The 14,296-nt window shown below is 33.5% G+C and overlaps 1 protein-coding gene across 1 annotated transcript in view; it reads left to right on the forward strand.

Moving 5' to 3' along the window:
• The window catches only part of ASZ1 (ankyrin repeat, SAM and basic leucine zipper domain containing 1), a 73,052-nt gene extending 63,520 nt beyond the window's left edge, over window positions 1-9,532 (forward strand). The window contains exons 11-13 of the mRNA XM_059074390.2: window positions 4,410-4,515; window positions 5,341-5,454; window positions 9,103-9,532. Of these exons, the coding sequence (XP_058930373.1) occupies window positions 4,410-4,515; window positions 5,341-5,454; window positions 9,103-9,255 (373 nt within the window). The 3' untranslated portion in view covers window positions 9,256-9,532. The remainder of the gene's footprint in view (window positions 1-4,409; window positions 4,516-5,340; window positions 5,455-9,102) is intronic.
• The last annotated feature ends 4,764 nt before the right edge of the window (window positions 9,533-14,296 follow it).

Raw genomic sequence — 14,296 nt, forward strand, 5'->3', positions numbered from 1 at the left:
TCAGGAATTTGACCTTGTTATTAAATCACAGACTTTGTTTACATGCTGTTACGGAAAAGGTTTTACTTCCCATTTGTTCAAAGTCATTCTTTAAAGAAGAAATTAGTCATTAAGTCATAAGAAAACTAACAGCAGGAAAAGTTGAACTGATTGATTAGAATCTTCTGGTAATGTGACTTCAACAATTTAGCTACTGATTTATTTTAAGATACTTTTCTTCTATGTGTTCAGTTTTATAAAATAGTCTGTTGCAGGAACACACATGCACAGTACATTTACATTTTTCTACAGTTAGCCTTAGTATGTTTTCAGAATTAGAGAATGCAATCTAAAAATACTAATAACCATTTCATTACTACTTTGAGATATTTTGAACACAAATATTAAGTTTCACCTATGTCTTGACATTTTCAGCAGTTTCTGCCCAGACCTTTTCTCTGAGCCTTTCTGATATCTACTTAAATGTATCAAAAGCATCTGAAAATTATGTCTACTTAGGAAATGATTTCTCCTCCAAAAAAAATCTGTATAGATGCAAATTTTCACATAAAAAATACATTGTTTACATCTATTTATAAATATTCTAAACTTGGAAACTCTAAATATTTAACTTAAAGTGAATGGTTAGATTATATTACATCGATATAATTATTTTATTCTGTCATTTAAATTATTTTGAGACTTAATGTCATGGAAAAATACTCATAATAATTTAAAAGGCAAATATAAAATGGAGTGCGAGGTATAATGCCAGTTGTATATATGCATATGAAAAATACTTGAAGAAAATGTGTACTAGAAGAAAATATTCTGTAAAAAAATAGTACCAGTCATTATCTTTGGGTGATAAAAGTATTGGTAATTTTAGTTTTTCCAGATAGTCTACAGTGAGCACATAGTACTTCTGTTTGGAGTACCTTTATTTAAAGTACAAATTTTATCCTAATAAACTTCACATTTTAAAAATATGGCCTGTTGTTTCAGTCAACTTACACTTTTGTTGTGCTGCAGTAACAAATAACTTCTAAATCTAAATAACTTACAGAAACAAAGTTTATTTCTTGATCGCCTATATCATGGATCAGCTGCAGTGAATCTCCTCCTCATTATTCTGAAAACAGGCTGGAGAAATAGCCCCACCTTGGACTGTTCAAAAGTTATGTAGTCACTTCCAGTCATATTTTATTTGCCAAAGCAAGTCATATGGCCAAGCCTCTTGTCTTTGGGGCATGAAGTGTAATCCTCTGGCAGAGAGAGGCTTGGTAGTATTTGGCTCAGTAGAAAAGACATGACAATTTGATCAAATAATATAGTCTACCATACCTATGCCGTATCTGCTTATTTTGAAATCCTTAAATAAGTACAGAATTATCAGGGCTGCCATGTAAAGGTATGTAGTTTGTACAGCTGTGGGGTGGGGGCTGCGCAGCCAGTCACACAGTGTATGATGAAAGGCACACTTTTGAGTTGTGTTTTTTATAACTTGCCTATCCATATTCAGTGGCCCTGAAAATTATACATCACAAGAAAGGTATATATTTTCCTTTCATCCATTAAGACTATGTAATTTTGTTAATAATAGTATTTGTTTATTCGAACTGAGTTGTTAACTTAGTCTTCCTTGAGAATAAGAGTTTATAAGTTTATATTCCACATATATGTGTGTGCTTTGACTATCTAGAATAATATACCTGCTATTATTTTGAATAACAGTTCTCAATGGATCTTAATTTCCTTAAGAATCATTACATAAAAAATATATAGGGCATTAATGAATTACTCATTCAAGTACTTATTCTTTCACTGATAATAAATAAAATTTGAGTAAAGAGCACTAAAATATAAGTTTTAAGTATACCTTATATAAACACTACATAGAAACAGAAAAATTAATACGAGTAATGACTGTTGTTGTTTCACCAGAAAAAATATGTTCAAGTTCTGTTCTTTCTCGAGCAAAGAGCAGAAAGAAAATGTAATAAAGAAGAATTGTATTTTTTTGGAAATGTTTTCATAAATACCACTTTTGCTAGATAGAAAAAGAGCTTATCTAAATTTTTTTATTTCAATTTGCTTTTATAAAGCAGTCATCAGATACTTTTCATAGTTGGTGACTTGATTATATAATATTTGTAAAGTTTAAAGTATTTTGTATAAACTGTTTATTTTTCAATCTAATAACTAAGAAAAAAGATTTCTTTTAAATTAAAATACTATATAAAAGGCGGGTCTTAGAGAAAAGTTTGCTATTAAGTTTCATTAGAGGTTGTCCTTGCTTGCTTTTTATAACCTTTCCTCCTAGAAACAGCATGAAAGAAACTTTGTACAGTGTATAGTCAAAACTTCTACCTATAAGAATTTCATCTGGACTCAGAAGTAGCTTTTGGTCCCATTGTATTAGTTTTTGTGTGAATTTTTATTATAATAGATACTGCTAAATAACTCTCCAGAAAGGTCATCTCACAAATTTGTCAACTCTTGAAACTAATGATCTACCTAATTTTTGTCATTCCACTAGAATATAACATCTTATTTTAATCCCATGTTTATTATCCATTTAAAATTTTCTCTTTTCTTTTCCTCTGAGTTACCTGTTCTTATCCTTGGTCCCCTTTTCTATTTGGCTGTGTTAGTTTCTTTGTAGCTTTCACAATAAATTGGCTTCTGTCTGTGAAACTAATCTAGTCATCAGTATCTCTTCATTGTCGGAATCATTGGACTAATCCTAATTATTTAACATGCTTGACTTTTTTCCTCCATCTTGAATCTATTCCCTTCAATACCTTTCATAACAGACCTTAACTCATGATTTTCTTTTTCTCAGGCTACTTTTCCTTTGATAGCTTTTTTCTTCTACCCCTATCAACTCTCCTGTCTTCACAATATGTATCTTTTTTCTTTGCGGTCCTCTCCGTGACCATTGTTTTGATTTCTACTGGTGACCAAAATTATAGACATTTCTAATACTTCTGTGGTTTGTGCCTATATTCATAATTGAAGGAAAGACTGAAATTCTGTTAGAGGTTAGTGAAAATAAACATGTAATTTTTCCCCATATAAGTTCACCAACTCCCCAAATTCTGTGTAGCCTCATGAGGCTGTGGACCCCAGGATAAGTACCTACAAGACTGACATTTTCTACTACTTACTGGTCATTGCCACCTACATGTCTCATATCATTTCCATCATCATCATTATTGTTTGTTTAAATGCCATATATGTACTAGACAAAATGCTGGATGCTTTTCACATGTTATCTCCTTCAGTCCTCCTGACACTCCTTTTACCACAGTTCTAGAGATACTGAAATATTTGGCTGAAGATTAGGTTTGCCCAGGATCATAAAGCTGTGGAAGCTGAATTCAAACTCAGGTCTTCCTGATACTAGAGAATGTGTTCTTAATTGTTATGCTATATTGCTTTCTCTTCACCCCACTTCTTTCTCCACCACTCACCCCCAAATTCACTTCCCTGCTTGGTAGTGCCATCTTCCACTGCAACCAAAGAACTTAGAATAACCCTAGACCTTTCCTTTTCTTTTACGTGCAATCCATCACCAACTTTTTCAGTTTATTCTCCTAAACACTTCTTAAACTAGTCTCCTAATTATTCTATTTCCACTTTTTGTTTTCCTTTAATCCACACCACTCCCCAAATAAACTTTCTTGTACGAAAATCTGATTTTCTACTTTCCTATTTAAAATTCTTTAGTAACTGTACATTATCCAAAAGATAATATTCCATTCCTTAGCATGTCATGATAGTTCCTTAAATAAGTGATCCCATACAGCCTCTTTTCTTACGACTTTCCCATAATTGTCCTTTAGTTATACCTTGGAGACCTCCTACCCCTGTTCTTTTGCACTTGCTATTCTCTCCGTCCAGAATCTCTTTTCTTCCTTACCTACCTGACAAACTTATTTTTAAGCTCCAGACTCAGTTCAAGTGTGAACTCTATGAAGCATAACTAAATCCCTATTCCCATTATACTAGATTCATTATGTCTGAGTTTTAGATGTCTCTACTACAAACTACTGTTAATCACATCTACCTTACAGGAGTTGTTGGGAAGAATTTAAAAAATAATAAATGTAAAATAACTTAATGCAGTGCCTTCACATAATAGATATTCAAATATTGGCACTTTTATGTTCCTTCTTCATATGTCCCTGTGAATAACAATGTTATAATTCTATGTCTGCTTCTCATCCTGAACTTTGAGATCCTCAAGATTGGATGCTTGGTTTTCTTTGTATGCTCAAAGTCTATTTCAGTTGCTAATACAATTTATTCTACAAATATTTTTTTAAAGAATCTAATAAATGTTATGACTAGACATTGAATAACTAGCTAAGTAAAATGGAGTAAATTGTTCATATTAGTGATTCCTCTTTATTTCCTCTCTTTAGTGGTGATGAGTTCCTCAGCTTTCTTCTGAAATTAAACAAACAGTGTGGCCATTTAATAACAGCTGTACAGAACATTATTACTGAGTTGCCTGTAAATTCTCAGAAGGTATTCTACAAAAGTTATTAAATGAAGAAAAGTATGAATGCTGGAGAACATTCCAGATAAGTTAATGATAACTCAATAAACTATAAAGATCTGGTAAAACTGTATCCTCTGTAAAATCACCTAAGATCTAAATAAGTCAATTTATTTAATATTACTTTTTTATACTAATTAATTGAAAAACTTTGTGTTCTAGCCCTCAAGAAAAGGAAAATGAGTCAGACCAAAAGTTAAACTGATCTGTGTATTGAACTTACCATTTGTTCTTAAAGGGAATTTAATTGTTTAAAATATAAAGTGACAGGAGACCCAAGTGAAAGTTGAAACAAAACAGTGTGTTGAGTGTTATTAAAAACCATATCAATATAAGGATTTTTTAATGAAGGAAATTTTAAATAGAGAAAGTGTAAGTGACCTGTAAAAGCAAACTTTTTTTGTAAAGTTTTTCATGTGATTTGATTTTAGCTATTTGTATACAGTGAAAAATATTTAATGCACTTGTTTTCCTATGATTTTTATATAACACTAATATGAGAATCATGTCATTCTTAAAACCTTCATGACTTTATTCACCATAAATATTTTTATTACTAATATTAGTCTCCATAGTGATATATATGCATATTTAATAAATGCATTCAGGAAACTGATTTGACTATTTATATAAAAATATTGAGTTCTTTTGGTGTCAGGATTTATCCTGAATAAAAAATGCTTTTCAGTTATATAATTTAATTTAATGTTTGATAATGTATACTTTTTGTGGATATAAAGTTGTGAAAAGTTGCTTTCCATTCTTTAAAATGTAACTTTTGAAAATATTAACAGATAGTACTAGAATGGGCTTCTCCCCGGAATTTTACTTCAGTTTGTGAAGAACTGGTTAGTAATGTTGAAGACTTGAGTGAAGAGGTCTGCAAACTAAAAGACTTAATTCAGAAGGTATTTAAATATTTAAAATTTAAAAGGGGGAAGATTATTTACAGCATAATATGTTAGACAATGAAGCAGTTCTGACAAGAGCAGCTTAAGCTCCCACTAGACAGGTGGAGAAAGGACAGTTTTCAAAGGAAGAAATATACATAGGAAACAAACTTTGTTGGTCATTAATGAAATGCATACTGAAAGAACAGTGATATATCATTTTCATCCTATAAATTAGCAGGGAATGTATTACCCTACCCATTACAGGTTATAGTTCACCAAACACAGTATTTTCATGTGAGACTGATGTCTAAACCACTTTCAAAAACAGTTTGGCAAGATGTGGCAAGGACCATAAAAATATTTGTATCTTTAATAGTACTAGTTTAATGATTCCAAAATAATATGTATGTAAATGTCCTATATGAGAATGATTTAAATTATGGTATAACCATTTCTTATAATGATATGCAGCCAGTTGAAAAATATAATGAAAAGTATATATCAACTTTTTAAAGAAGTTCTATTTCTAATTTTTATTTACATATATAAATGTGAATATAAAAAACTACCAAAAATGAAATGTTATTAGCTCTGTTAATGAGGTAGGTTGTGGATAAAATATTCCTTCTATTTTCTAGACTTTTTTTTTTTTTTTTTTTTTTTGGCTGCATTGGGTCTTCGTTGGGGCACATGGTCTTTCTTTAGTTGCAACGAGCGGGGACTACCCTTCTTTGCTTCTTTGTGGTGCACGGGCGTCTCATTGTGGTGGCTTCTCTTGTTGCGGAGCATGGGCTCTAGGTGTGTGGGCTTCAATAGTTGTGGCACATGGATTTAGTTGCTCTGCGTCATTGGGATCTTCCCCAGACCAGGGCTTGAACCTGTGTCCCCTGCATTGGCAGGTGGATTCTTAACCACTGTGCCACCAGGGAAGCCCCTTCTAGACTCTTTATAGTATCTTTTATAATTTAACTTTTTAAAAGAGTATGGGCTTTTTTTGGTCTTGTTCCTATACTCATATAGAAGTATGTATTTTGGTTTAAGGACAGGTGATTTTTTCCCCCTTTAAGAAAACTGGCTATAACAAAATCTAAGCTGCTAAAATAGAGAACTCTGTTGAAGGTAGATAATAAAGGGCAACACTTTCACTTGACTAAAGAACTCATTTCTGAGTCTCCACATCTAATAAATATATTTGATATCGATAAAGTTTTTGTGAAATATCTGATGTGAACATTAGATTATGCGTTAAATTTTTATAGCATCAACCCATGTCATTTAATATTTTCATTAGCATTTTATCAAAATTATTTTCCTCAAAATAAACTTTATACATGTTCCAGGTGATTTGTCATTCTAGCTATAACATGTTCAGTCAAAAGGAGTCTTTTTTAAAAATGAGCAGAAAATTGTGAAGCAAATTCTACAAAACTATAGGGGGATAAAGACATTTAAAATAGGGCAAATGAGCAATATATTTCACATTTTTTGTAGACGATAACTGCTTTCCAGAGAAAGGCATCTTAGAAGTTGTATTATCTCTGACATTTATTCATTCAGCAAACCTAAGAGTGCCTCCTGTATGTCAGGCAACTGTGCTACACATTAGTTTCCTAATAATTCTCTCTAATTCCACTTTGTGTTCCTTTAATACACACCACTCCCCAAATGAACTTTCTCATGCAAAAATATGATTTTATACTTTCTGAATTTGCTGACAACATGAAAATTATAGCACCATTCATCTTCACTGTATCCATCATCTAGAAGAATTGAAGGGAAGTGATACTGATTTTACTTATTAGCATGGTGTTTTTCATGGGGATGCAAGAGAAATTTGGAAGGATTTGTGTAAAGATACTTCCTGCAAAGCATCAACCTTTAATGTTTAGTGTAAGAAATTCCCTAAGACATCTTTGTCTCAGGATTGGTAATTATTTGTTTTCTCCAAGATGAACTAAAAACATTTGGGGAGGTGGGGTGGAGGATTAAGATGAAAGAAAGCACCCAGATTTTTCTTAAAGGGATGAAATTAAGAAACACTGTTTTCGGAGTGTAACTTTGACTCGAAAACATGAACAATTCAATCAGGTACCATAATATTTATTTTAATAAAGTATACCTGTAGAGAAAAATTTCAGCTTTCTTTAGCTAAATGGAAGGTTGTTTTTCTTTGGTCTTTTCTACCTTGAATCTATACATTTCTGTGTAAAGACTGGCCTTGAAAACATATTCATTGGTTCATAATAACAGCAGATATAGTTCTTTGGGCAGGAACATCTTAATTTTGCAGCAAGCCTGTGCATTGGGTTTTCTTTGGATTAGGCTTAAACAAGTAATAATCACCAAATAAGATTTTATTTAGAGAACTATGAGGCTTCCAGATTTGGGAGTATGCTATCATGCCTGTTAAGCTTATGATATTTTAGAGTTTACCAATAATAACAGAAGGGCTTTTTTTAAAAGAAACATATGAGCTATCATAGATAAGTATATGGAGGTAACAAAGAGAGAGGGTGGGAGAGGTCAAGGCCAGACTCTAACACCACATCATTCTCTTTCAAACCAACACACTGACAGGCTCCTGTCAGAAAGGGTCATTCTAAGTAATTGGTTAATAAAAGGAATGACTGTCTCAGGATTCAGTAAATGGAGCATCAGTGTCAAAAAGGAATCTGTTGCTGAATGAAGCCATTTGGAAGTTAGACCAAGAATACAGTATTAATGAGATTGGCATTGAAGTCCATCTTCAACTATAAATTAGAAATTAATTTTGCAGGGTTTTTTAATTAAATATTTACACTGTAGATTTGAGAAGTAGTTATTTTTGCTAATGTTGAACATATGTCACCACTCCAGCACAGGATGTTTCTAGTAAATATCACTCTGTAAATGTGCCTGATTCTTTTTATCTTTCAAGGATCTTTTGGTTTCTTCTCATTCTCACTCTTCTGCCTCTCCCCAGCAACTATCTCCTCCCTCTCTCTCCCCCCCCCCACACACACGCACACACACACACACACACACACACACACACACACACACGAGTTGAGAGGCCTTCTTTAGCAAGAAAGTTCTATGTATAGGAATTTAGAAACACTGGGTCATGTACTTTCATTGTTGAGAAGTGCAAAAAGAACCACTGAAATTTTTGTTAACATTTGTTCCTGCGAATATATTTAAATAAAGGATTATACTTCTAGTGTTAGCATAGAATCTTCTAGTTTTTGTTGAATTTCATGTACTGTAGGTATGCCATAACAATACTTTTTTAAATAAGGTTCACTTTTTTTGTAAGAAATCAGTTGATGTTTAATACAAAGTAAGAAACGACTGTCGTTCCTTATAGGTAGAAATAGAAACTTTAACATTAAAGGAACTTTATCTCCTGATATAAAAACATGTTTTTAAAATATAATAATCTATAGAAGCATTTATTTTTAATGTAAAACTAATAGTCTACTACAGTGGTATCCTGGTTGAAAGAAAGACTGTTCTTTAAGATTTTGAATCTTTACTTTAAATCTTCCACGGGAATCTTGCATTTAGGCTACATCTAAATCAAGTGATTAACATGGATATTTTGATATTTTTTAAAATCAAAAATATTTTTATTTTCATTGTACTGCACATTAACTTTTTCATTTTTCCCATACCAAACATTAGTTGCAAAATGAACGAGAAAATGATCCAACTCGTATACCGTTAATGGAAGAAGTATCTACATGGAATAGTAGAATTTTGAAGAGGACGGCTATTACAGTATGCGGATTTGGGTTTCTTCTTTTCATTTGCAAGCTAACTTTTCAGAGAAAATAACCCTAATATTTGTTTTGAGTAATTATGTATATCTTATTCAAATTACCTAAAAATGTTGCTTTTAACTGTTTGTGGCACAGTATAACTACATTCTTTGCCAACACTCCATAGGAAAAATGATGATAGCTTACTGCAGAATGTTCTTCTTTAGAAAGTGGTTTGTCAGTTTGAGTTGACAATATAATTTGTTATATTTTTATGTTAACTTTGATCAAGCAGTAAATTATAAGTGATTCTTAAGTTTCATCCTATCCTGTGACTCTAATAAATCACATTTAAAATAAATAAAAGTTTTTTCTAATATTCTTTGACATTTATAAAAGTGTTCGTTTGTCACAGTGAATCTTACGCTAACTGTAAAGTGTTCATAAATTAGTAGCTTTCTTTAGTTCTTATTTTTCCCTTCCATTATTATGTAATAAGGAATTTCTTATTTAGTGTTTTTAGTTATATATCATTATAAGGAAATTATTAACTTGAGAGTAGAGAATGCAAAGTAGAAAGATGAAATGTAAAATTTTTGAATTATGGATTAAAACCTAAGAAAAATATTTTAAATGTAAATTTTAAAAAGCAGAAAATTCAGAGAGTAGTGTGGAAAGCCTAATGCACATTAGAATTTTTTATGTAATGTACTTTTGGGAACACATGACATGTACTATGTGTAACATTCTTGAGGATGGTATGAAAGTGAATGGCATTTGGCATATAATTTCTCATACCAACCTAAAGAAGTAATGCACAATTTCTTTGTGGGGCTTTTTTTTTTCAAAATCAAAATAATGATATTCAGATTTTAAAAGTGAGGGTAATAAAAAAAGCAGGCCTAATTTAGCAGGCAATATAGTAGTTAAATCTTGCTTGACTTAGTACCATACTTAGAACAGATGCAGTTGATCTACAACTGGGATAACAGTGGTTTTAGCAGTGCTCTTTTTGGCTGTCTCTTTCTAATCTCTCTGATAGGCTTTCTGCCTCATTTGGTATTACACCCAACCCTTAGGCTCCACTAATTACTGGTTGATTGCTCTACTGTTTTGATGTGCCCTGGGGCATGTATCGCTCAGCAGTCTGATAGAATTAAATTTGGACAGTGTAATTTTTGAGGCCAGCTTTTGAGGCTTATTCTGGTCAGGGAAGTGTCCTTCTCAGCTGTCTCCTGCCCTGGTTCTCTCTGGTGAACTAGCTGGCCTACGGTTTAGCTTGTTGCTTCTAATTAAGAGGAGCTGTTGTCTTCAGGAGTGCCCTTAGGCTTGATTTTCTCCACATTCTCTTTCAAATGAAGTCAGTTCCTTTGGGGAGAACTTGAAACTCTCTTTCTTATGGACTGCTTCTCCCCTATGGACAAAATCTCTGAGCCACTTCTCTGAGTGCTGGGTGGGGCAGTAGCCTCTGGTCTTCTGAATTTGCTTCTTACAGTTCTGCCCTATAAGTGAGCTGGCGAAAGGAAGATAGAGGCCTTAGTGTTCTGGCCTGCCATTCCTGGGGTAGAGTTCTCATCCTGTGAGGCTCAACGGAAGGAGAGAGCCCTCTACCTCTCAGCCACACTCATCAGAATTTAGCTGCTCAAGCTTGGAGTTGGAGGGCATTAGAAAAGCTGGAGGATTGCCCTTCAGATGAGATATGGTAACTCTTATTTGGGAGCTGAGGGGAGAGGGAGCCCCATCTTCTTGGCCACATACACCCAGAGTGGAGCTTTTGCTAAACTGAGATGACTTGGGGTTGCCGGGAGGCAGGTGGTAAGGGAGAGATTGGATCAGTGGCTCAGTGTTCTTACTGAGTTTTAATAGGTTTTCTTGAATAAATGTTTTTTCATTTGTTCTGAGCCCTTAGGACTCTGCAAAGACTTTAAATAAAGGTTGTGTGTTTATAGCTTTCTAGTCTAGCTTTGCTTGTTTCTTTGGGGTGTATGTCCATGCTGCTCTTCACACTTCCATCCTGGCAGTGAAACTCCTCAACTGGTATTTCTAGGGTATCTGCTATGTCCTTTAATATAGCAGATACCCTAGAAATATGGCCCAGAACAGTATGAAAGAATTTTTTTTATGCCAGAAACATTAGCTAAATACTTCTCACGTAAGCTTTACCTAGCTCTAGGGTAATATCATAGGATGCTGAAAATTCTAAGAGCACCTAAAGATCACTTCTGTTGGAAGCAAAAGGGAAAGACCACCTTGGTTTGACCAGGATACATTAGGACTAGATAAATGATGGGCAGAGCAAGACTACACTCTCAATTTTGAAATTAAAAATTGAAATTAAAAATTAAAAATCCTGCGGAAGTTATTTAAGCTAATACCTAATCTAAAGTAATTATATGTATTAAATATGGAAAACAGGATATGTAAAAGTATAAAGAAACCAGCTACAATTGCAAGCCCCAGAATTGAAACTGAGTTGATTTTTTAATGGGACTTTTTACACTGCCAGCCTTTTTTGATCTTAACATTATGCTGAAGTTAATCTTTAAGAACACAGGTAACCACGATGACTTCTGTTTTGTACTCCAGGTCACTCTGTCACTGCTTCATAAATAATTGTTTGTAGCTCTGGGGGTGGTGGACATAGGGTGGGGTTCTTTCTGGCACTTTAGCTAGTGAGTAATACGTTTATTTCAAGTGCCAATAAAAACGTTATACTGGACGTACGTGACACATTTGTTCATTATTAGAGGAACTAATTCAAAACTATTTGAGCAACGTTCTATTATATTCCTCTACCTGTAAATTCAGATTATCTTTATCAATATTCTAAACAAAATGAACACATTTTTATACTGCATAACAATCTTGGAGAGAGAGTAAATAAAATGACATTTTCCGAAGTGTTGCCATCTCTGGACTTATCTCTGTAAGGCAGTATTATTCACGTTTCTCTTCCCAACTGATCTTTCATAATTGTTTCCATGAATTTTCTTCCTTCCTGGAATCTTTCTAACACTTTAATCTTCTGTATTTTCTTTCCTTTTGAAGTCCATGTCTACTGTGACAGGCTTCCTCTTCCCTCTCAACACCTAACCTTCACTTTTCTATTGACAGATAAGGCAGAAGGTAGCCCAGGTTCCTAGCCCTGTAACATTATCTTATACATTCTCTGAGTCTTGGTTTCCTCATCTGTAAAATAGATTCTAAAGACTAAATGAATCAGGACAATGCCTCCTTGTTAATAGGTCCAATTTGGAGTTCTGAAATTAGAACTAAATCTTAGGGGCTTTATGTAAGAGAATCAATGCTTCCTAGACAAAGTGAACCCCTCATAAGTGGTTTTGCTTTTTGAGCTCACATCCAGAGATCTGATATGAGAATTGATCTTAACATTTGGTTATAGCCAATATTTTATAATATTTTGGGGAAAATTACTAGTAATTACATTTCAATTCATTAAATAATTACTGATTGTTTAGTATGTGTAAAACAATACACCCATACACTACATATTTTATATGAGATCAGAAAACCTAAATATGTTTGCTATTATTAAGAGAGACATTGAGGTTACTGTTGTTTTATGGATGTTTTACAAACCCACTTTGTAAAACAGTTTCATAGGAAAGGGTGTGGTTGAGCGTTTTGTTTTGTTTTGAATTTCCACAGTTGAGAATGTGGTGTGATAGACTTATCTTTCCTTGTGGGAGAAGGGCTCAACCTCAATCAATGACTTCCTACAAAAAAACAGCTGCAGAGGGAAAATCAGTGAAGACCCAGCGTGTGAAATCTTTTAGAAGAGATTTAGACTAGATTTAAAGTAAGGTTCTATTCATTGTGGGTACGTTAGTGCTAAACCAATTTTTGGAGTTGCATATGTACAATTTCCCCTGCCCTCAGTGTAAGGTATTAAAATAAGACACCTAGAATCTTCAGTAGTAATACTATTAACTATCCAGTTAGTGGTAATATAACAATTAACTGTAGTTAGTGGTAGAACTAAAAGAGTGGCAATATTACATTAACACTGTGGTTACCTGTGGCGAATGAAAATTGGACTTAAAATGTAGAAACAAAAGATTAGGGTTATTATTATGCAAAGTTCTTCAGTTTCTAGATAAAATAGAATGGCATCATAGAATGAAAGAAAAATTGTGGATTTTGTTCTAAATAAGGTTTTGTTTCCTGAAGTATATGCTGTTATGTGGCTCCCAGATCTCCCTTTAGGAATAAAGAACTTATTCCCACAGCTGCTGGGAATGTAGCAGCAGAAAGGCCTCTTTAGGAGTTTTCTCTGCTAAAGAAAGATGCATTCCCAAAAGCATGTCCTACTCCCAGGAATGACTAATCAACATAGGGGTTTAAAGGCCTCAATTTCAAGGGCCCTCATCCCAAACCAAGATAACTCTGAAGGACCATCCCACTTTCAGAGCTCCTGGTGGGGCTGGCCGAGGCTTTCATTAAGACTGTATCACAGCCCATCTTCTCCCTCTGTCCAGTGCTGCTTCTGTCCCTTCCCTTGCACAGGTGTTGCTCTCCAGTGCCCTTCCTAATAAATGTCCTGTATGCTAATCTTCACCTCAGCATTCACTTTCTAGGGAAACCAATTTTGTCACTGACCAGCAGAGCCTTGCATAAGTCATGAAATATATGATCATTATTAATAATTATCTTCTCTAGAACTTAGTTTCCTAATCTGAAAAATAAAGATCATCCTGAACTAGGGTTGTTGTTGGAGTGTTAAATGGAGTAATATACAAGTGGTTGTAGAGTTTTATAACTAATGCAGACTTGTGGCCAAACAGACATGAGTTCCAATTTCATCTCTGCCTCTTACTAGCCATGCAACTTTTAGAACACTACCAAAGGTCTCCAAGTCTCTGGCTGTAAAATGCATGTAACAGTAATAATCAAACTTAAAATATTGCATTAATTCAGCATTTATTCTCATCTGTAACAGAATAACAGTAATAATCAGACTTTAAATCATTGCTTTAATTTGGCATTTACTATATGCCAGTCATTCAGCTAATTTTTTAAAACCTATATTTTAATAAATGTATTTAATTAAACCTATAAGGTTGTTGTAAGGATTAAGTGAACTAAGGCAATATAGT

Source organism: Kogia breviceps, chromosome 9, assembly GCF_026419965.1.
Source record: "Kogia breviceps isolate mKogBre1 chromosome 9, mKogBre1 haplotype 1, whole genome shotgun sequence".
Taxonomy (NCBI): Eukaryota; Metazoa; Chordata; class Mammalia; order Artiodactyla; family Physeteridae; genus Kogia; species Kogia breviceps.